The 24,761-nt window shown below is 37.4% G+C and overlaps 1 protein-coding gene across 2 annotated transcripts; it reads right to left on the reverse strand.

Moving 5' to 3' along the window:
• Positions 1-23,142, reverse strand: col6a2 (collagen, type VI, alpha 2). Of its 2 annotated transcripts, none has more exons than XM_017478261.3 (28): positions 22,985-23,141; positions 14,394-14,483; positions 13,242-13,861; positions 13,068-13,088; positions 12,867-12,932; positions 12,706-12,759; positions 11,032-11,076; positions 10,905-10,931; positions 10,767-10,793; positions 10,600-10,644; positions 10,446-10,499; positions 10,293-10,355; positions 10,145-10,207; positions 9,960-10,013; positions 9,839-9,874; positions 9,687-9,749; positions 9,503-9,565; positions 9,341-9,403; positions 9,014-9,076; positions 8,043-8,093; positions 7,857-7,955; positions 7,664-7,726; positions 6,745-6,780; positions 6,612-6,657; positions 6,349-6,501; positions 5,750-6,205; positions 5,628-5,666; positions 1-2,150 (listed from the first exon to the last, which is right to left on the reverse strand). In XM_017478261.3, exons 2-28 carry the CDS (start codon positions 14,479-14,481, stop codon positions 1,543-1,545), a joined length of 3,066 nt encoding a protein of 1,021 aa, XP_017333750.2. In that variant the 5' UTR covers positions 14,482-14,483; positions 22,985-23,141; the 3' UTR covers positions 1-1,542. The 2 variants fall into 2 exon arrangements, with proteins under 2 accessions (XP_017333750.2, XP_053539123.1); XM_053683148.1 differs by lacking the exon at positions 1-2,150 and adding an exon at positions 3,651-5,076 and having other exon boundaries at positions 22,985-23,142.
• Between the last annotated feature and the right edge of the window lie 1,619 nt (positions 23,143-24,761).

A 24,761-nucleotide genomic window follows, 5' to 3' on the forward strand; every position in this document is an offset into this window, starting at 1 on the left:
TTACTGTGAAACAGGAGATTTTATTTGTTTTTTATGGGTGCTTGACAACTTTTGATGCTTTCATACCATGTGGTAACATACCATGTGTACATACTGTATATAGTTTAGTATGGTAGTAAGTAAGTAGCAGTTTCTAGACTAAGAGACAAACCCAATTTTTCGTGAAATATAAAAAACAACAGGAGCAGCTCGGCAGTAATAAATTCAGCATGAAATTCAATATGTTGTAAGCTAAGACTGTAAATTGGGTTCTTTGTGTGTGTGATTGTGTGTGATCTCAACAATCATGCAGAATAAAGTGCCCCCCACACACACGCAAAAAATTTGAGGAAACTAATTACCTCAATTATTAAGTTGATAAATCAATTTCTTTAAGCCAAAGACATTTAACTATAACAAGTTTCAGTTACATTTTTTGTTATATTTAAGTGTATTTGGCTTAAAGAAATTGATTTATCAACTTAAAAATTTTGAGGTAATTAGTTTCCTCAAATTTTTTGAGTGGAATGAACGAATCCGGTTTAACAGTGCAAATTTATGCTGTTTCTCAAAAACATGACTTGGTGAACAGTTCATCATCTTATGTTGTGTATGTTAATAATAAAAACAAACACGGTGACATAAATTCAATTGACCACAACCCGATTTATTGTACTAACAATGAAGTTGACAAAAAGTAATGGATTTCATCCATTTGAAAATACTGATTTCAGCTTCATGGAATTAGAAAATTTTGTGACTACATCTAATTAGAGTGTATAAGAAAACAACTTATCAGTTGTGCTCATTCTGTTGTTTATAACTAAGTACATAAACATACCTTTTAATAATCATTTAATATGAAAGTTTAACTTGAAACGCATTGCCAACTCTTAAGCATGTATCCAAGCAGAAGTGAACTCTGATTAATTACTGATTTTTTTTTTTTGTTTGTCTGTGATTCATAGAAGAAGCTGTTGTGTGACTGGTTCCCTGTGTTAATTAAGTAAAACCATGATGATAAACTTGGGACTTTATTTATTTATTTATTTGAATCATGAAGCCTGACATTAAACCTGACTAGGATTGACACTGAGATAAAATCAGGCTTCATTAAACCCTGAATGGTTTCTGCTGATATGTACCATCTCATGGAAATGTCATATACAGGTAAAACTCCAGTCTTGCTCTAGTTTAGCACCTTAGTGTGTATAAAAAAACAATACAGGTAACTCGGTTAAAAAATACAGAAATGTACCAAAAGAAATCAGTCAGTAAATTTTTTAAAGTGTTGGTCATTTAACTTGAGTATAGTATCTTGTTGTACCTTCTCCCAAATCCATTGGTACAATATGGAGTGAGCATGATAATGAGGGTGTAACCCACAGATATTTTTTTTCTATTGAACCTGAAGAGTCAGTCGGTTTTATAAAATCTAATTTAAGACCATACATGAAAGATACATACTGCAAATTCAGATAATGACCCTAATGACCAAGCTAACTCCAATAATACACCAATTCCCCCCTTACATTAGTATGAACTTAAGACACCCCATCTCCCTCAGCAGACCCACCGAATGAAACGTTCAAAGAAGCTGGGTTTGGACAGCTGAGAGTAATCTTTTCCTCTGAAAATAGCTGTCTGGTCTCCAAGAGCGAGCTTTGTCAGCACTTCCTTGTCAAGAGCTTCATCTCTGCCCAGGGCGATCACAGTGGGTACACCCTCTGCCCGGCGCATGGAGCTTATGCCTTCTTCTAGATTCTTCTTTTCGGTGATTCCATCAGTGATAAAGACAAAGGAGATTTCAGCGTTGCTACGAGCCAAGCGGGTGTTTCCACTCTGCATGATGTTGTTAATGGCATAGATAATGGCATCGCCCACGTTGGAAGACGCATCCATGTACTGCATTTTCGCAAGGCCATCAGAGATGACGGTGAAATTGTGTGTAAGTCTGAAGACCACATCCTGACGGTTTTCACCGCCATACTGTACTAGAGCCAGACGGGCGTTATTTTTGTCCCTGGCATTCTGAGCCAAGGTCAGGCGGTGAGCCACGTTCTCCACAAACGTACGGACGCTCTGAAAGTTATCCGATCCCATGCGTTCAGAACCATCCAGCAAGAACACAAGATCAACAGGGCGCTGAACACAACTGGCCACTGCTGGCTCTGTGGGAGAGAAATACAAAAATATTGATCACAGATGCACAACTCATAAAAATATCTGTCTTTGCTGCCTTACAGGGACAATCCAGCCAAAATCAAAGATGTAACCTTTGATACATCTCTTGTAACCATGCCGACTTGCGTCTAACAGCGATGACACGGCAGGTTCTGTAGTGAGATTTCCTAGTTTCAGTACCTGGGAAAACCCCTCCTGATTACATATCTTGCAGGTGGATGCAAAATTTGAAAGACTCCAGTGGTTATGGTGGATATTTATATGAGAGTGGGAAATGGTGGAATGGTATGTTCAGGAGATAGCCAGCTGGCTATGGCTAATAAGCAATCACTTTGCTTTGTAAAGTGGTTGACATCCAGCTATACATATTCAAGCCAGAATTCACTGAAGAAGAACTGCACCAGTGAGAAAAGCAACAGGAGGCAAGCATTTCAAAAACAACACAAGTAGCTACCATGATGTGAGCTAGCACTGTTACATTTACCTTGTGTTAACGACCTTACTAGTCATGGTACTAGTAGTCACATGGGTCAAGGCAAGCATTTGCTAACGGACATTATCTAGTTCTCCTAGCTCACTTTGGCTCCTTTTGTTCCCTCTCTGCTTTCCATTTTGTACTAAATTCAGAAAGAACGACCCTTTTGTTCAGCATCTTTTCTTTTGATGCTACGTTGTTTTATGGACACTGATTAGTGAAGTGTAAAAATTTCTTCCAGGATATTACAATGTTATCACAATACCGCTGTTATTTATTTTAGGGAATGCATGTCAGAGGGAGAATGCAGAGTGATGTGTCTCACTCAGAGATCTGGATTAGTTGATCAGTAGGGATTCCCAGTAGTTGAATACGTATTGGCATTTTGCACGCTGAGTATTGTAGCTTTCATTACTCTGATGGGTGAAAAAAGGAAAACAACATAATATCATGAATTCTGTTAAAATGGAAACAGTAAGTGACGCAATCCTGTGCAACAGAATACTACATACCATCCATCCATTTTACATACCGCTTATCCTACACAGGGTTGCGGTGGGAGCCTGGAGCCTATCCCAGTGACAAGGTGGGGGACAACCCGGAGTGGGTGCCAGTCCATCACAGGGTACAATCACACACTATGGACAATTTGGAAATGACAATCAGCCTACAACGCATGTATTTCCACTGGGGGAGGATATGTCCTTCGTACAAGCATGGGGAGGAAACTGGAGTACCAGAAGGATACGCTTGGAGCACAGGGAGAACATGCAAACTCCACACACACAGGGCAGAGGTGGGATTTGAACCCAGAGGTGCGAGACAAATGTCCTAACCACTAAACCACCATGTCCCCAATACTACACACCATGACAAATTGTCCTCTGAGGGTGAACTTGACTCTAAAATAGCATGAAAACCCTGCATTGTCAAAATACTGCTAACAGACTGCATTAGATCCTTCACTACAGAATTATAAGTACTGTTGAAATAACTTAAATTAAAAACTTCATTTGTTTGCAATATAAGTTTATTTAATATGTTCTTGCAGTCTTAGAGCTCTTTTTCTAATTGCACATTTCTATTGTATTACATACAGTAATAGCCATTATTTGCATCAACTTTCAGGCATAACAAACTTTAACCACAGTCACAAACAGAAATTATTCCCCATGTTCTTTAAATTGTTAACCTCACGGGATATTTTTTCCCGCCTAATCTCCCTACAGTTGAAATGATTTATCTGAAGTCAGAGCTGCTGGGTTATTTCTGGTGCAAATTGTCCAGGTTCATGCGTTATTTGTCATGCAATAATAATAATATTATATATATATTTAGTTTTTTACTAGAGGGGCTTTAAAAATTTTTTATTCCTACGATGTACTCCACAGCAATTTAAAATGATGGATATGGCAGTGAGGTTATGTATTCAATCATGAAAGCAAAACATGTATTCTATAACTATGTACAGGCCATAGAGGAAATAAGGCCCATCGGTATTGTGCAAAGTGCAAAACTTTATCAGAAAATCGTGGTGTGGTTTTACTCAAAATGCAATATTTACACATAGCATGAGATTTGGTTTTCACTGTGATATCTCAGCTGATTATTCAAAACTGCCGAATATATCCCTCTGCAGAACCAGAATGCCTCCTATATCCTGAAGGTTTCAGCAGCTTAGGCCAGAATAATAACATTACGTTGTGCAGGCATGAAAAGGTCTTTACAGTCGGTCAGGGTGCCTTAATTTGATCTCTTAGCCTTGTTCAAGTATATAAAAATTAACTGTAAAAGTATTTCAAAAAGCAGCAGGCACTGAGGTCAGGTGAAAGAGGCTTCCGTCTTAAAAATCATAAAGTTTCCTCTAAGTTAAAAAAAGAAGAAGTCATGGTTAGGTCATTATCATGCTTACTACTGATCACCTAACTGGCCATTGTGCATTAGTATTCAAATTTTAGCCCTGAATAGAGCGGTCTCAATGTTAGTTCAGCAAGCTTGAGATGTTTTTAGTCATTACAATTTCATTTTCTTTTCACATAATCTTACAGCGAGGCCAAGAGCAACCAGCTTTCACCACCACAAATATAAAGCCATTGCCACTTTCTGACAGCCCAGTTTGGCCAAATAATGAGCTGGCATTGCCTAACACAACCCCAAGGCTTTGTTAGGGTCACCCAGGATATCGCCATAGACAACTCTGAAAGAGTCAATGAACAAATTAGTCCACTGCTGTTTCTCTGGCCCGATGGCAAACTTGGCTCTCTGGGCTGTGTAGGCCATTGTGGCTACAGCCCTGGTGTAGGCATCGGGGGTCTTGACCTCCTGCAGAGAGTCGAGTAAGTTTGAGACGTTTGGGATAGTAGTTGGGACAACGCTGTTTGTCCCTTCCTCTGCAAAGAATCCATGTATGGGGTACCCATTCCATTCAGATGACACATCTGCAAGTGAGCAGCGAGACAATAGTTTTAGGAGTCTCCAAGCGACTGGCTCCGCTCACAGAGCACAGTGCAAACTATGCTTGGACTGACTGGTTAAATTATTTAAACTTTTAGCAAAGGTGCAAATTTTATAAAGAATTTTATGTTTATTTAAAAGCCATTAATTAATGTTATGGGTATTAATACTGGTATAATGGCTATTTGCGCAACTGATTTATTATTTTGAGCCTCAGAAATATTTTAAATATTCGAGATTTACATTGATATTTACATTGATATTTACACTGATCACAGGATATTGAGCGTCTTGAAGTATGTTCTCATTAGTCTTTATTAGTTTATTTTTTCTCCTTATATCAGTATTATTTCCTCTTATATAATTTCTAAGATTATTTCCCCCTTTAGATGGAGGGGGTTGCATTACCACTCAATAATTATACCCAAGCCCTTGACAAATTTAATTTAAATTAATCTTCATGAATTTCATACTTTTAGAAATGACAGACAGCAGAGTATTTCCAGGGACCCTGTAAAAATTCAAAGAATCTTACCAGATTTGCATGGAAGGTCAGGGCAGACAATCACCGGGTCTGAAACAATAAAGAGATAGTTATATACTGTATATCCACATTTAATGGAGATGAGGGTGCATGTATGCAGATGGACAACTTACTTGGACAGAGAACAGTCTCAATCCTGTCAATGAATTCTTCGGCCACCAGGTCAGCAAACCGCTTCATGCCCATCACCCTGTCTTGCTTGTCACAGGCAATAGACTTCAAACTCTCAGATTCCTCTTCCTTTTCAAACATGTCTCCAACACCAATGGCATTTACATCAATGCTCTTATTCGTGCAGAGGTAACTTAGCAGTGAGTCTTGATCCCGGGGATCAAAGCGACCATCTGTGATCACCACCACAGTCACGTTAGCCTTGGAACGTCGACTATCACGAATCAGGTTGTCATAGGCAAATTTCAGGGCAGATGGAGTCCATGTGCCACCAGCAATCCACTCCAGATTCTTCACAGCATCTTTGAAAGCAGAAAGGGAATCGATCTTGGAGTCGTTTAGCTGGATGGCCTGGAACGTACCGCTGTGACTGTACTGGACCACACCAACACGTGTTCCTGCAAAAAAAAAGACGGCACAACGTTGGCAGCCTTAATGACAGAGCACACACACCTTCATATACCTTCATTCACCTACAGTATATAACCTTCATATACTTCTTTTGATTATGCTGTTAGGTGTAGTTGTAAATTGCGCCTGCCTATCTCTGAGTCAGGGTCCTTAGCTATTGAGCCCAATCTGTTGATGGTGCTGATTACAAAGTTCTTCTCCAGGGTGAAGTTTGTTAGTCCCACACTCTCAGAGCTGTCAATCACAAATACAATATCCAGTGCTCCACATCTCTTCTCACAATCTGAAACAGCCAAGAGAAGAGCGCGGGAAAGAGTAAGTACAGTAGCCGAAAGTCAAAATAGTTTCTATGGACTTTATTTCAATTAGACTGACACAGGAAAAGTCACTTACCACAACACCCACAGGTCTCTCTGATATAGCTCATGACATCACAATCCTGAGGAGATGTAAAATATCCAAATTACTAAACAAAACCGATCGCAAGATAAATCCTGGATAATAAAGATTCTAGGACTGTACTTACTGTAAGGCCTGGGTCTCCCTCTGGACCACGATCCCCCTGTCAAAAAGAAGGTTGAGATCTAAGCACAAAGCCAAAAACGTCTTTAAATGACCTCATATTTGACTTTCTTTTATTCTTCCTTTTTCTTCTTCGGTAAATGCTTTATCCTGGTAAGGTTTGCAGTGGATATTTAGCATCCTATGATGTTGATCATAGTCTCATTAGAATGCACTCACTAACCACTTTATTAGGAAAACATTAATGTAATGATCTAATCAGCTTATCATATGGCAGCAGTGCAGAGTATAAAATCATGCAGATACAGGCCAAGAGCTTCAGTTAATGTTCACGTCAACCATCAGAATGGGGAAAATAGTGACCTCACTCTTGGACAACAATGGAATCATGGCATGGTTGTCGGTGCCAGACAGACTGGTTTGAGTATTTCAGATACTTGCTGATCACGTGAGATTTTCATGCACATTCATTTCACAGAATGGTGTCAAAACAAACAAACAAACAAACAAAACATCCAATAAGTAGCAGTTCTGCAAGTCTTGTTAATGAGGGAGGTCAGAGATGATTGGCCAGACTGGTTCGAGCTGACACTGCTACAGGAACTCAAATAATCACTCTTTACAACCGGTAGGAGCAGAAAAGCATCTCAGATGTGCAATATATTGAACAGTGAGGCAGACGGTCTACAACAGTGAAGACCACATCGGGTTCCACTCCCGTTAGTCATGAACAGGGATCTGAGGCTACAGTGGACACAGGATCAATGCTGGCATATGATTGGATGATTGCATGAATATGCAGGTGTACATGTGTTCCTAATAAAGTAGACAGTGAGGGTATTATGCCTGTATAATTTCTGTTTATAGTACTATAGTGTATTATCTATAGCCATATCTCAGTATTGTCCAGAGGATCTACTTACATCTCGACCTGGGTCTCCTGGAGGCCCCCTTGGTCCAGGCTCACCGTGAGATCCAGTCTCTCCCTAAAACAATGAACATAAAGAACATCCTTATTCTTCATATACACAGTAACTACCAATCCCCCATTCATGGACATTTCTGATGATCTGAACAGTAGAGGAAAATAAATCTAGTAGATGAAGGTTTGCTCACGGGCTCTCCTGGTACTCCTTTCTGTCCTGGCGCTCCCTTTGGACCGCAGTCTCCTCTGCTTCCCCGAGTTCCAGGTCTACCTTTATCTCCTAGGTCACCCTGCAGAAGATATTAACAAGTTGCAGGAATGACTTCATATAAAGTAATATAAATTCTACATACTGAACTAAATAGGAGTTACAGTACCGTTGGTCCTCTTGGTCCAGGGTAGCTGAATCCTTGTCTGCCACTGTCACCCTGTGGTATTAGATACAGTAACATGCACTTAAAACAGTCAGATGATAGCGATAGAAACAAACTAGGCACAGCTAGCAAATTAGCAAAAGTAAACTAAGCATGTTAATTCAGAAAACAACAGAACACAAAAGGGGGTTTACCATGATCAGTAGAACCTCAGTCTATGATGATATAACACTTAAATATTCACACTTTTATACAGTGTATTTAAAAACAAACCCAGACCTGAACACAATTCAGCACTGATGCCATCTCACTCTTCAGAATATATATATATTTAAATAATAGAAATCTCTTTACATAATAACAAATAATAGTCAACTGCTATAAATGTCCTTCATGCACAAGATTAACTATCATATATTGAGATAAGATGTGTATTGTTTTAGATACACAGATAAACACATGGCAAAAAAGCGCCAAAAACTCTGTATTTTTAATGATACTCCATGAATAATTAATATCAGTAACAAACTGCATTTCATTCATTCTTATGTGTACAAATGATATAATAATAGCATAAATAATAAAATATGTAGTGGATGAAGTGATATTTAACTGTAATATAGCATAAATGTTAGCACAGAGTTAGCATAATCTGCTGTCCAGTCCATGTGCGTTACATATTACATTATTATTTGGTTGGTATTTCTTTTTTAATGTTTACAGATGTGCATCAAACAGCAGTAAAAAACAACGAGGCAATTTTTTCCTACAAATTCATGTAGAAATTAATGTAACCGCGACCCAAGACATATGCGTGCCTTTCATATCCCATTTTCCTTTGCCCTTCAGCAAATTGTCTTTTTCTGCCTGGTCAATTTTTTTTACAGGATCTAAATGCTGTACAAAGCACTTCATGTTGTTTGTGTATATGGGAGGATTTATTTTTTTTTGATTTATTGGAATGTTGGACGTACGATTGGTCCTGGGGGTCCTGGTTCGCCTCTTGGGCCAGCATCACCAGGGTCACCGCGGCTCCCCTAACACAAAGAAAGACCATTTAAGATTTCTTAATATTTTAAGATCAGCTCCTCCAATATAAAGCCCAAAATTCAATACCGATAAAATGTAATACAAAATCCAAAACCAGAAAAGTTGTTTTGTAACACTTACTCCTTTCTGATTCCAACAGGAATAATATGACTAAAACTATCATTATTATTATTATTATTTTACATTTTTGGAGCTGTTCACATTCACATTCTCACTGCAGAGTTACACAGTAGATTGTGTTGTGGTCTTACATTTCTTCCTGGCTCTCCTGTTAGTCCTGGTGGACCTCTTGGTCCTGGAAGTCCTGGATCTCCCTAAACACATTCATAAAATATAACCTTTAGCTCTGAATTGATTAAGAATACTTGTAATAATAATAATAATAATAAAATCCTTGTAATTATAATAATTACCTTGGTTCCTTTATTGCCAACATCACCTGGAGACCCTCTTGGACCTTCAGGACCTGGTTCACCCTGAAACACATATCCATTTCTCACTTATGAGTTTCTTACTGCTCTGTTTCAGTGGAATCGGTTGCCGAGATAATATAATTTCCATAATACACATGGCTAAACCATGCTAAACAGCACCTACCTTTTCTCCAGCTGCCCCATCTGGTCCTTGAGCTCCCTTTGGTCCATAGTCTCCTCTTCTTCCCTATCAAGAAAAAGAAACGGTCAGCTTTCAGACTTGTATGTCCACATCATTGTGGATAGAGAGAGGTGGCAATACAGCTTTTTACTTACAGGGTCACCTTTAGGGCCAGGGCCTCCAGCTGTCCCCTGGAAAACAAAATGAAAGTGTTATAAGTAGGAACATATCTTAATATAAATAAAATAGCAGGAAAATAAATATGCAAATACTAACTTTAGGGCCCTTCTGCCCAGGGATTCCTGGCGTGCCTGGACTACCTCTCTCACCCTGCAGGAAGTGTGATTATTGTTATTATTATTATTATTATTATTATTATTATTATTAGTAGTAGTAGTAGTAGTAGTAGTAGTATGCATTAATTAATGAATTGATTTTTCTCTTTAACTTATTTAATGTACCTTGGGTCCAGGATCTCCTGGTAGGCCAGGTGGCCCTGTTCTCCCAGGCCGACCTGGATCTCCCTAGAAGCAAAGGGGATTTCAGTTCATTGCACAGTAAAAATACAAAAACTTCATTTTTTTAAAAAATGTCAAATGAATCTAATACCTTCTCTCCAGAAGCTCCCTTTGGACCACTGTCTCCTGCATCTCCAGGATAACCATTAGGACCCTGTTAATAGGGTAAACAACTATAATAACACAGTAATTATACTGTGTATCTGTCAGGTTTTTGTTTCCATAAGGCACATCACACACATACCTTGTCACCTGGTTCACCTTTACAACCAGGAGCCCCAATGCGGCCAATTTTGCCCTGCAAAAATTATTATGTTTGTTTTTTTTTATTGATGACTCAATTAAAATGATTATTTTTTAAATATTAAATTGAATCCATTTCAATCTACCACTCTCACCTTCTGACCATCAGTGCCATTGCGTCCTGGCACCCCTGCAACTCCCTAATACAACAGGAGAGATCAAATAACATGGTATTACTTGAAAGTGCTAGAACTTAATAATTTGAGTGTTTTATCTGTATTAAATGTATGAGCTACAAAGGCTGAATAATGTATGACCTTACCTTCCTTCCTTGTGAGCCAAGTTCTCCCTATAATAGAAAAAAATCAAAATAATTTATTAAATATTTGCATGTATTTGCATTAAGTATTTAATTCCTGTAGTTATTTTTATATGCCATATAAAACATAAAAAATCCTACCTTTTCACCTTTGGAACCACGGTCTCCCTAAAACAAGAGAAGGTGAAAACAGAAAAAAATGGTCAGACACATATAATATCTGGAATCGTCACTGAAAAACGATGAATGCATATTATAAAACACTTACTTTTGATCCAGGGTAACCAATAGGACCTTCAATACCAGGATCACCCTGTAAATAAACACAGAATAAAATGAAACATCGTATCACAGCGCTGTAGGTTCATGCCCATTATAAATCTCACCTGGCAGTCCTGATTCCTCAAGGTTTTATTATAATCCCAGAGGTAAACGATCAAGTTTACAAGTCCCAAGTAAAGACAGATGTGTCCCATGTCCCAAACTCTTCTATAAGTTAGAATATGTTCCTCACCGAATTGAATGCAATTCAAAAATCTAACATGAGCAAAATTAGTAATTAGTAGTATATTACATTTACAAGTAAATACTAAAGGCTTGTTTATCACCTTTCCAAATAAACTACTGAATCTATGGCAATACATGGATAACCATAAAACACAACACAACAGTCTACACAAAATGTAGCACAACTACACATGAAATGGGATGTGAATAATTTTCTGTGTGCCAATTAATTATTTTATTTTGTCCAATATTTTTCTTAATTGAATTAATTTAAATTGTTTAATACATTTGTACATTTCTGTTTACTAATACAACTTTACTTCAATATAAATATATATATATATATATATATATATATATATATATATATATATATATATATATATATATATATATATATATATATATATATATATATATATATATATATATATATATATATATATATATATATATATATACACACACACACACACACATCATAACATCATTTGTATTAATTTTCCGGAATCCAACCATTTCTTTCTTTCTAAGGCCAGTGTCATGGGGGGCGGGGTCGATAAACTGAAACAAAAACTTTATTTGCAAAGTAGCTGACTTGCTACAGGTAAATGTAGTAAAACTAATAGCTACCCTACTTATTCACATTACTACCCATTTAGGATTTACACTAATTTACAAATAAATAAATGAATTATTTAAAAATGATAAAATGTAATTGGGGCATCAATACCCACTAAATAACATTAAATAACTTAAATAAATTAAATAACATGCAGCAACACTTAATGTGAAGCTTGCAGTGTTGTAAGGTTTGGTATGGCTCCTCCAAAACAAAGTGTGTCCCAAATGCCTAACCTAAAGCAACACCCACAATATCAAAACAGCTTTGTTAATAGCCAAGTCTTATTGATATTATATATTACTGATATATGTATAGATTGGTATAGTGAATAAAGTATAATTAATGGTAAGCAATGTTAAATTATGCATAGATATATTATTTAGATGTTTAAGTTTAGCCCTGCCTTTATTTGGGATGTTTTGACCAGGGTACAGGTGAATAGTTGTATTTGATCAAAATATGCTGGATACAAACATGTTTTAAAGCTGTAATACCTTTGTTCATTACTTATTTTCTTAGATTTAGTGTGTACAGGTTTTAAAATTAAACTTGAGAAATGCTCTACCTTGTACAGTGTGTACCTAATGACTTTAGTGTTAACTGAAACTGAAGCATTCACTTCACTCAGACTTGCAAAAAAAGTGACTGGTGAACATATCTGCTGTACACAAACAGCACTCTTATACTATCTGTTCTGCAAGGTGTTGGTTTAAGACTCTGTTGAAATACCTATAGTTTGACATTTAAAGAGACAATATTATTATGGTTTATGTGAGAATATGTGGCTCAAACGCAATAGTTTGTACTCACAGGGTGACCTCTTTCACCTTTGAGACCCGTAGATCCGCTGTCTCCTTTGGCACCCTGTAATCAGCATTAAAGGGTGAGAGTGCACAACATTAAAAAAAAAAAAAATTACATAACAGCATCTGTGATTAAATGTAGTGAATTTGATGATGTCCCCAACTCACTTTCTGTCCCCTGGGACCAACTGGACCTGGAGGTCCAGGTGTGTGCAGGCATTTCACACTGTAGCACTGTCAGAAAGACACAATTAAAGGTAAAATAGGGCTTTGATTCTCTATTCATGCATTTGTATAACAATCCGTTACTAACGGAGAGCTTATGGTGGTTTTGGTATATTACAAGAGAAATGACTCAAGGGATCTTACCTCTTGATAAGCTTGATGTAGCTGCAGAAAAACAAAAAGGAGTCAGATTAAAACTAGTCACTCACATAAACTCGCTCTCAAAGAGCAAACAACGTGCTAAAGGTGAGCAAACTAAGTTCAACTCAGTTTGACAGAGAAGAACATTCAAAGCCAAGGTATGGAGTGAGACGTTACCATGGTGTTGTAAATGCGGTCAATATGGTCTGTTAAAATTTCAGGTCGTCCTTTGGAGAGATCGACGGCCATGTAGTTGCTGCGGTAAACCCCAACAGGAGAATTAGCAATTTCTCTAAGGCCTATTTCCTCCAGGCTGTTGGATGATGCGATGGAAAATATCTTAATGCCTTTGTCCCGAGCCTGCTCTGCTGCCACCTTGATGCCTTCACAGGGGCTCCCAGTCACATGGCCGTCTGTGATGATGACTGCAAAGCGCTGTGTCTTGTTCTGGCTGGTAGTATCAATACTTTTGCTCGTAATCTCCTCAGTCATTTTCTTGATGGCGCAATCGATGTAGGTGCCCTTGCCTAAGTAGCGGACCTGCTTTAATTTGTTGACGAACTCAGCCTTGTTGGTGAGTTTGCTAATGATCTGTTGGGTCATGGAGAAGTGGAGTCCACCCACAGACCAACTAATCTTCACCTTGCCCTTGTACTCTACGTCTTCCAGCTTTTCAACAAATTTCTTAGTGAAATTTGTGACACTGTCAACCAGGCTACCTGGTGGAGGTTCCTGCAGAGCTATGGTCTCTGATGTATCGATAACGAAGTACAGGTCTATGGGGCATTCTTCTATTTCTGGAGAATATAAAACATACAGAACCTCAATTATGAATACGAAAGCACTGTGAAAGAATAAATAAAATAAATAAAACAAAGTATTACAGCATAATATTGTACAAGCAATATTAATATCATACAATATCACCAGCATATATTATAAAAACTATTTATTAATTTACTACAAACTTACAATGTTGTAGTTATTTGTAATATATTAATATTACATTATAGCTCATATATATATATATATATATATATATATATATATATATATATATATATATATATATATATATATATATATATATATATAAAACTTCAAATGATTTGAACTGTATTTTAACTGCATATTTATGCAAATGTATTAAATAGTATATTACACACAGTTAGAGCAAATTCAAGGACAGAAAAATAATCATTAATAACTGAAAGACTGTGAGTTACCATTAAAAATGTATTTCATGGTCAACTGTATAATTTGCTGTTACACACTAAATATATCAACCAGTGAAGCAATTGAGTGATCAGTCAAGTGGGCAGCACTCACTGTGACAGTCCAGCGCCTGGCCGACCGATGCCATGTACAGTAAGCACAGGATAATCGCTTTAAACAGCATCATCCTCCTTTTCCACATTCCTGAAGGAAAACACATGGTAAGTGATCCTGTAGTTATACCAATTTTAAACACCTTTAAAAATGAAACACCTTTGAAATCACCACAATATGGGCCCTCTTTTGTCGTCAAATTTCCTCATGGAAAGAGCTTTTCTGTACCATATCGTAAACCTAATTAAGGTCACTCATTATTAATCAAATTAATTAAGAGTAAGAAAACTTTACTCTATGTCATCGTAAAGTTCACAGTTGCTACAGTTCCTCATAGTGATGAGTAGTTGCCTGACAAATTATTCCTCAAGTCCTCAAGAAGTTAGTGGTCAGTTATTTTCTCTTGCCTGCACTGGAGTTCTCCTTTTCAGACTAGTGCTGTTAGCCTATATTCATTTCTATTGTAATAAACTGTTGTACCTACAAAACAGTACCTAAATAGGGGAAGGTAAAATGCTCTTTTAAAAACATTTGACTTTTGAAAGATTTGTACAAATGCTGAACCTGTTTTGATAATTATTCAGTATAAATAAGACTTACATTTGATTAATATAAGATAATCTTTTTTCTTATGGAGATACAAGGTAAAAGAGTTATGAGATCAGCTTGATTTTTTTAAGTCTGATGTGTCAGTTATTTCACAAGGACTGACTATCCTTTTTTTTTAAATTATTATTATTATTGTTAATAAATGGCATAAATAAATGTATTTAGTTAGCAGCCAGAGATACTACATAGTAAGTCTGGTCAGGAATGTACACATTTATACCTGATTGTTTCATGTGTCTTGGGAATCAGGTTTATATTGTATTATATTCTATAGATTTATAAACATGAATGGGGTTATAAGCATGACAATATGCAGGTATGAATGCATCCAAACCATACTTGGTTTGGTTTGTGCTTTCCTGTTAAAGACAGGAGACAGCCTTCAGAACTGGCAACATAAACCTGTTCTTCTACAAAGAAGCCAAACACCAAAGCAAAAAAAAATCAGATCAGCCAGAAGGAGGCACTCAGATAAGCATAGAGTGCTAGAGACTTCTCATCTGTCTGTAGAGGCCTTCAATATATTACAACAACACAATAAACACTTGAACATTTGTCTCTAACCTAAATGTCCCTAACCTATGTGACCAGATGAACCACTTCTATTTTTTTCACCATTTTCTCCCTAATTTATTGGCCGATTTTTACCCATCAGGCAGCTCTCCCCATCACACGGCTATCATGTGCTTCTTCCAAGGCATATGAAGCCAGCCAGCTGAATATTTTCAAACTGCTGGGGGTGGAATAACACATCGTCCTGGTTCCTGAGAAGTTTAAGATCAAAGGCCTGAATAATGATGATAGAACAGTTACCCTAACATTCATAGTAATGAAGGCCTTTGTATGATGCATTTTGGGATACCTCAGAAACACCACCAAAGACCTCCTTGACCCCTGCAGTTGACCTACAGACCCGACACGTAGGTCGAAGATGTATATATACCTACTGTACATTTCACTGACCATCTCAACACACCTGGAACACCTGTGAAGATCATGTCTGTTAACTTCAGCCCTGCCTTCAATATGATCCTTTCAGAGTGGGACAGCAAAATCACTCAATCTAAAGTACCGAATTCCATCTGCCAGTAAGATTTCCTGACAGACAGACAGCAACTACATATCAGATGCTGATGCAAATACCCTCAAAGACAAGGATGTAGTCTGCCCTTAGTCAGACATGAACATCTCTGACACAAATCTGTCACCTTAGTGTTTAATTAGCCTCATTTGTGAATTTTATTTTTCAGATTTGCAATTTATTTCGACTTTATTGAAATCAGATGTTATAAGCAATCATTTTAAAAGCATGGAATAAGTATGATGGTCTCTGGTTGCTGAAAATTGCACTCCAAAGACAAATTACCAACCTACTTACATACAGTAGGTAGCTGGATAACAGTGTAGATTATACTTGCTAATCTCCCCTGCTTAGGAAAAAGCAATAGATGCCATAGCAGAAATTCTAATGTTTTCCATTACAAATACCATTACAAACCATCAGCTAACCATTAAAACCATTACCATTATTGATCCTTAATGGTATCCACTAGAGATAACATGCTACCAACTGCAACTGACAATACATAACCAGTAGAGACCCACAGGGACCATTACAGTTTCCATTAAAACCATTACAAATTCTACAAGTGTTTCTATTGTTTTTTTCAGCAGGGACATCATCTCTAATCAGGGAAAGAGCTGAAAATTATGCACTAAAATGATGGCAGTGTTCATACTGAAATAAAGAGTGAATAAAAGAATTATTTTTAAAAAGATAAAAAAAAAAAGAAAAGAAAAAAGAAAACCACTATGCATGATACAACAGGTGGGGTTGTCGTCACCATTGGCACAGTGTGTGAGCTGAACACAGAAGAGGAAATAGTGTCCACTGCCCAACCCCCACTCATAAACAAAACAAAATATGCATAGAGCGAGCATTCCTGCCCCAATGGGCCTGTTAGATCTTATTGTAGTTCCCATTCTTGACCACTAGGTGTAATAATAATTCTAGATATAAGGCTTATATTGGCCATGCTACAGAATTGGTGCAAACTGCTGTCCCACAACCAAACAACACATTTAAAAAGCATTTAAGTATACTAATATCCTTCTTATAATATCTATTGAAACCCATAATAATGTTTAAAATATCAGTAAGCTTAATATATATAAAATCTTCATTTATTGGGTACTTTCAATTGGGAGGTGGCTGTCCCGAAACCTAACCACTAAAATTCAACTTATGAACATGATATTGAAATAATTTGTGTATTTTATTCCATTGTTGTTTTTAAAAACATCTTTTTGATTTTTTTTTAAAGTGAAGTTAAAAAAAGTTATATTTTCTTTGTAAATCATGAAACTTTATGTAAAAAAAATGTGTCCCGCATTTTTATATCAATACCAAAACAGTGTATGTTTTAGTTCATTTACTGAGACTGATTTTAACCACATCCCTACATTTTTGATCAGGAAATAGGTCCCATTACTTTGAGATAAATGTGTTCAAAAGTCTGAAATTCTTTAAGGAAACTTTAAGGAACGTCATTACCAAGCACCTTTTTTCAGCAATTAAGTAAACTTTTTTGGATGTTATTCCACAAAATTGAGTTTTTATGTGTGTACACATGTTCAGAACTGTGCTAGCTAACCATGTGCTGATTACCTTCTTTGAGCTAGGCTCAAAAGTATCTAAAATGGTCACTACCAAAACAGCCACAACCAAAACATGTAGTGAAGTCTGAGCCAAAACAGACACTGTTTCGGTAGTGACGTGAAAATGTCGGACAGCAGTTGGCAAAAATCCCTTAGAATGGCGCATATCTGTCAAATAACAACTTTTTTTCAATGAAAATTTTTGCTAATTCAAGAGAGGTAATTAGTATATGGCTCTCTTTCAGTAACCACTTTATGCTGGACAGGGTCACGGTAGACCATATCCCTAGAAGGTGGGAGAATTTAGCCAGTATGTAAATTTAAAATGTATGGATTTGTTAATGAGGACTTTATGAAGATTAACATTTGAATGGTTAATTCAAGAGGGTTTTTATTGTCATTCCTCTATGTAGCTTGAATACACTGGAATGAAATGTCGTTTCTCCAGGAACATGGTGCAGCACATAACAGTACGCAAGACTACGTAACGTGCAAATACATAACGAGTGCAGGATAATAAATACACAGAATATATACAATACATGTCAAAGGTTCACAGTGCATCTTGTATGTACAGTAATTGTATCTATTACTCAGTTAAAGCACTGATGAGCTAATAATTATGTTCCATGTCTGCACATTCTAATTCACATTTACAAATCATGTATTGAAACCAAGCTCCATTAGCCATGCTTAAGTTTGCAATTGCAGTTATAAACTTAATTTTTTACTAGCTACTCTAATTAGTGTAGTTGATATAATTTTTGACAATATTGATTCTGATTACTTAACTGCAAGTCAAACATTTTCATATGGTTTAAATCTTATGCTCAGTTTTACTGTACATGTACTCTGAGCAGACCAGAGCTTGATCACACAGGACTGGGCAATATGATGATATAATATTTGTCAGGATTCCCCCTTGAAGCAGCGTGCTCTAAGCGCGAATGCGCGAGCACCTGCTTTTCCATTGTTGACAGTAGTGACATCTGGACACGTGTGTTTTGTTTATGTTTCTGTCATGTCTCCTCCCTGTTCTGTCATTGGCTGGGATTTCACGTGGGTCTGTATTGCTCTCAGCTGATAGCGGTTTAGACGCTGATCATGTCCGCATATATACCGCGCGCCTCCCAGCACACAACGTGGAAGATTATTGTAGTAGTAGTAGTAGTAGTAGTAGTAGTAGTAGTAGTAGTAGTAGTAGTAGTAGTAGTAGTAGTAGTAGTAGTAGTCGTCGTCGTCAGTTAACCGCTCCCAGTTCCTCGTCATAGTTCATGTTTCTCGTTTTGTTTATCGACCCGGTTTCCCGTGACCACGACCTCGATTCATGTTTAACCCTGTGTGTGCCTGTTTGCCCATCGCCTGACCTTCGCCTGTTGTGGATTACGTTTATGGATCACGTTTCTGATGTGTCTGTCTGTCTCTCTTTTAAAATAAACAACTGTTCATACTGCACTTGCATCCGTCCTATCTCCACTCCGTCACGATACGTGACAATATTGATATTGTGAGAAATTATGTCACATTTCTGAGATATTCTGGGTAATTCAGTATTGCAAAAAAGATACTGCAATACTCGCAGTGTCTTAGAAATATGACTTTGTGTGTGTGTGTGTGTGTGTGTGTGGAAGCAGCTGATTTAATATTAAAATCTGTACAACATTTGCTCCCTTCCTTTTCATTGTTAACTAATGCATTTCAATGTCATTAAATAAAAGTATCATCGAGTGTATTTTTTGATACAGTTTTTAAAATGCAACACTACTTTGACTTCCAGTCTTTCAGTATCCTGATATGATCATAATGAAACTGTCAGTGGAATTTGTGTATGCTTGTTTTGCAATCAGATTTGACCGTATACAACTTTGTTCAATAAGGGACAGAGGATGCAGTTATACCGTTTAAACTGCAAAATGATGACAACCCTTGACAAATGTATAACATTCACAAAGTGTCTTATAAAACACTGGTATTATTAATGTAACACATGCAAAACCTGCAACCTCCAACCCAAACAGAGGTGCCAAAATATTTGATTCTATCTTCTAACAGTAGCGTTTACAATATCTGACCTCTTGATCTAGCAATGCGAGAGCCACTAAACAAAAATAAAATTAACTAACGAGTAAAAGATACACAAAAGACTACTTCTAGCAGTGGTTAGTTTTGCTTTGCACCAAACTAGGTGAACTTTGACCTCTGGATTCACTAGCTTCTGTCTTGTGAGCTCATACAAAACATGTGGGTGGCCATTTTGACTGCATGTAATCACTTGATATCAGTCTCTGGCAAGAGATAAAAAAAAATAGGTGATTTCATTAATGGATGTGTTGGATCCCAAGCTGCATCTATAGGGCCCTCAAGCAAGACGTTTAACTCTTAACTGCTCCAGGGGTGCTGTATCATGGCTAACCCTTTGTGTTAAATCATTTTGCCAATGTGTCAACATACAGTTCACTATATAGGGTGTAGAAGGCATCCCTTCACATATAGTGCACTGGTATGAAAGTACACTGTAATAAAACAACTGTAAAACATATTTACAGAAAAATACTGTAATATCTTACACGGTATAAAATAGCATATAATCCAGTACAGTTGTTTATTTGGATGATGGTTGGCTTTTAAAACAAACACTTATAACTGAACTAAAATTTAAGGGGCTTAGCAGTGCTGGGATTTGAACAAACCACCTTCTAAAGTGTACCTCAAAACCTTAACCACTGAACCAAGACAACCACCTCAACCAACCACTTCTACCATTGAATTAAGTCACGCTAAAAGAATGCAGTTGCGGTAGTTATGGTGGATTTTGAGCTACAGATCAGAAAGTTGTAGGTTCAAATACCACCACTGCCAAACTACCATGGTTGGGTCCTCAAGCAAAACCCTTAACCTTCAGTTCAGTTGTGTCCTCCATTAATTGTAAGTTGCTTCTTTGTTTAAAAAGCATCAGTCAAATGAGCAAATGTTCAAGATTACATGTGATATTTTTTTTTACTGCGTATGATGTTACAGTAGTTTACTGTAAATATGTTTTAAAGTTGTTTACTGCAGATTTTTTACAGCAAGTTACTGCAACCCTGCTGCCAGTAAATTACTGCACAATTTACAATCAATTTCTTTGTACAATGTAGGAAGCCGTCCGGAATTCACTTAATATTTATACAAATGAAACTCACAGCTTTAAGTACAATTTTAAAATATTATTTCTATTTGGTTTAAGAAGGCTTAGGTTTAGTGGATTTATAGGCTGTAGTGGGAGAGCGAGGTGATTTGAACCTGTGGGGAAGTTGAGCCACCCCTTATTTCTAGGCAGCCATAGACAAAATTGGTCATGTGACTACACATTTGTGAAGAGTCATCCATTTTACTCACCCAGTGATGGAGAGAGGCCCATAGAATACAGTAAATGGTGAGCACATTTATGTTAAACAAAACAAGCAAACCTATTTTTCTGTTCATTGTGATTTTTGTTCTGTTCAAGGAGTCATGATTTTTGTGTCTGAACAATTATAACCAAGTTTGAGAAAATCTCACACATGCAGTAATGCTTTAGGAAGTTACAATACGAGACCATGCTATTAGTATGAAGTTAGCTCAATTTATCAGGGAAATGATGTGACATTTTGAATTTTAGACCAAAAACCATTGTGCCACCTTCTACAAATGGAAGATCGACAGGGCTTCACCTCCTCTTGTAGAGGAGCAGAGCAGTGTGAGAGGTACAGAATGGGAGGTCCATATGTCAAGAGGTAAGTGACATGAGGATTGACAGGGTGACTTTAAAGCAAATATGGAATTGAAACAACCAGGAGAACCGGGTATAAGATAACAGGACATGCCAATCAAGTCTTTAATAAAGAAACTGAGACCGAGCTTGCAGACCATATAAAAAAATCTAGCTGCAATATTTCAACGTTTCAAGTGTCATGAAATGTGCTGAACATGACGAAATGACATTGATGTCCCTGCAAGCTGGATCAGAGAGGGAAAAGCAGGTTAGTCTAAGTGTGCATTTATAGAAATCTGGAATATAAATAATTATTTCCCCAGGAAATGTCCACCATCACCTTGTGGCTAGCATAGAGAAGCACCCACAAAATGACTATTGTTAATAATAGTTACACTAGTAAAAAAACAAAACAAAACAAAAACAACAAATTGTGCATTTATTTAGAGATTATAGCTTTAACTTGTTACCTAAATCTCAATGTGAACTGCTATGGATCAATAAAGGATAAATAAAAAGATGACAATACAGGATAATCATATATTGGCTTTTAAAGTTGTAAACGTAAGTTGTAACGTGAAAATGTTCACTTCAACATAATCAATTTCACAATGTACCCCCATGTGGCTCAACATATCCTCTCCCCTGACTCAACTTACCCCTCATTGGGGGCAAGTTGAACCAAGAGACCACTTTTTTGGGAAACTCATATTTTGAAAAGAGTTTATTTTAGATCCGAAGTGATTATTCACAGGGATGCAACACATCCTGAAATGTATGTACATATTTTACTTGGAGACATTACTGTCATGCCCTGACTTTAAAGACACCTCAAGTAAAAACTGCCTCAGCTCACCCCACTGTCCCCTTTATGAAACCACTGAAGTGCAACAGTGCAAATCGGGCCTCAAATGCACTCAATTGGTACTAAACAGGATGGGAATTAAATTAAAATGCATTAAACAATTAGAATTAAAACTATTAAAACTGTACGGTCTGACTCAGACTGTAGTCACGGGAGATTAAGTCGCAATACTGGTGTCAAGGGTGAAGTTAAACGATCAAAGAGCCGTGGCTTAACCATCTCATCTGGAAGAAAAAAAGTTAACACATTCTTTGCACAATAAACCAACTTTACTCATGTACATTATGGCTTGTTTATATGAGCAAGGCTGATGACGCAACCCAAATCCTCCTAAATCACACACTGGTTTAGTAATGGAAACTACATGAGAAATGATGGGGAATGCACTTTATTTGAACATCTTGATCTGAGCAAAAAAACCGTCTTTGCATTTTGCTGTTACAATCCAGTGGAGTTCTACAGAGTTTATAAACCCTAGAATAAATCTATATCATGCTCAAAAATAAAGAGAATTGTGTTATACATACAGAATGTTTACTCTGAGTTTTGCAAGCTCATAACGCAAAGCTTAAAATTTTGTCCTTTCTCCCCCCCTCACAAGCACACACACACAAGAAGGCTTACAGGAATGCAAAGCTAGTGGTTCTAATGAGAATCTTTTCTCCATCACCCTGCCTGTGAGTACTCCAAGGAGGACGCAGAGTTTTAAGAAAAATGGACACTCACCTCACCTAACCGGATCAGAAATCCTTCAGGATATCCGGGAATAATGAGAAGATACAGTCTATCGAGTGTACATTCCGATAAAAAGTGAAGCTGGAAAAGGGCAGAAGAGAAAAAGACTCACTGTGAGTGTGTGTATGTGTGAGTGCGCGCCTCCTCCCTGGAACTCCCTCCTTCTTTCTGCGCACTGGTGGAGAACCTTGTGCACACACGGGGGAGCTGTGTGTCCACACTGCCGAACCCTTATCCCTCTCCCATTTTACATTCCCTACTCTTTTATTATGTGAAGACTAGAGCTTGAGATGGCGGGTTCAGAAATAATTTCCTTAATAGTCCCCCCACTCCCCCATCCCCCACTCTAACACGATCCACACACACACACACACACGTCACACACCTCAGAGTTTCAAAGCCTCAAACCTTGAAAGGACTGCCATACCCAGCGCGTGCCTGTGACATCTAACTCTGCATCTGACACACCACAGTAATGTTTTCTGCTTCTGACGTACAACTGCACGCAAGTCTTTGTATGCTGTAGCATTACAGTTTCCCTTCACTAGAACTAAGAGACCCCAAACATGTTCCAGCACGACGATGCCCCTGTGCACAAAGCGAGCTCCATGAAGACATGGTTTATGAAGGTTGGGGTGGAAGAGCTTGAGTGTATTGGACAGATCCCTGACCTCATCCCCACTGAACACCTTTGGGATGAACCGGAACGCTGACTGAACCCCAGACCTTCTCATCCATCATCAGTACCTGATCTCACTAATGCTCTTGTGGATGAATGGGAACAAATCTACACCAAAAAAAAAAAAAGGTAGTGGAAAGCCTTCCAAGAAGGCTGGAGGCTGTTATAACAGCAAAGAGGTACTGACATTATATTAATGTCCTTAGTTTTGGAATGAATGAAAACAAGCACATGGGGTGTGATAGCCAGGTGTCCACATACTTGTTCGCCATGTAGTGTATCCTATGGTGGTTCCAAAATTGCTTCACTTTAAAGTTGTTTAAGATTTGTTTAAGTATCACTGATCATGTGTTTTCATCAGGAAAGTGGAAGAGGAGGATGATCAAACTTACAGCGTTAAGTACAATATTAAAACTATCATTCGTATTTGTTTTAAGTAAGCTTCGTTTTAGTGGACTTATAGGCTGTACATTAAACCACTGAAGTGCAGCAGTGTAAATTGGGCCTAAGCTGCACTTCATTGGTACTAAAGAAAATGAGAATTAAATGAAAATATATTTTAAATACAAAACAGTACTGATGTCATGGGTTAAACGATCAAAGGGCTGCGGCGTAACCATGTGCTAGACACATTGTTCTGTTTAAACCAAGCAATCATAAAAGGGATAGAGGAGTGTAGGCAGAGTTTTTGGATCCTTTCCTGTTACACCACTATGTTTGTCAACTTTCACGCTTATAAAAAGAGATGTGAAAATAGTTAAAAGGTGAAAAAACTACAATCACCATTAAACTACAATTAAATGATGAATTTAACAGAGTTGGAGAAAGACTGACTGAACACAGGGGCTGAGATAAGCTGAAGACCTTCCCTAAATAAGCCCTAGAATTGCCTTTGAGCACCTTGCTGGTATTCCATTAACTAAAATACATTTGAAAACAAACAGAATGCAAAGTAAAATATTTCCTGTTAGTCAGAAAGTGAACTAAAATTTTACAGAACAGTTTAGATTATAGCTAGGCCAAGACCAACATGTTGGTTTTGGAAGGGAAAAAGCTGGAGAGCAGCCACTGAAAGGAGATGAAAGCGTT

This window comes from Ictalurus punctatus, chromosome 10 (genome assembly GCF_001660625.3).
Source record: "Ictalurus punctatus breed USDA103 chromosome 10, Coco_2.0, whole genome shotgun sequence".
Lineage (NCBI taxonomy): Eukaryota > Metazoa > Chordata > Actinopteri > Siluriformes > Ictaluridae > Ictalurus > Ictalurus punctatus.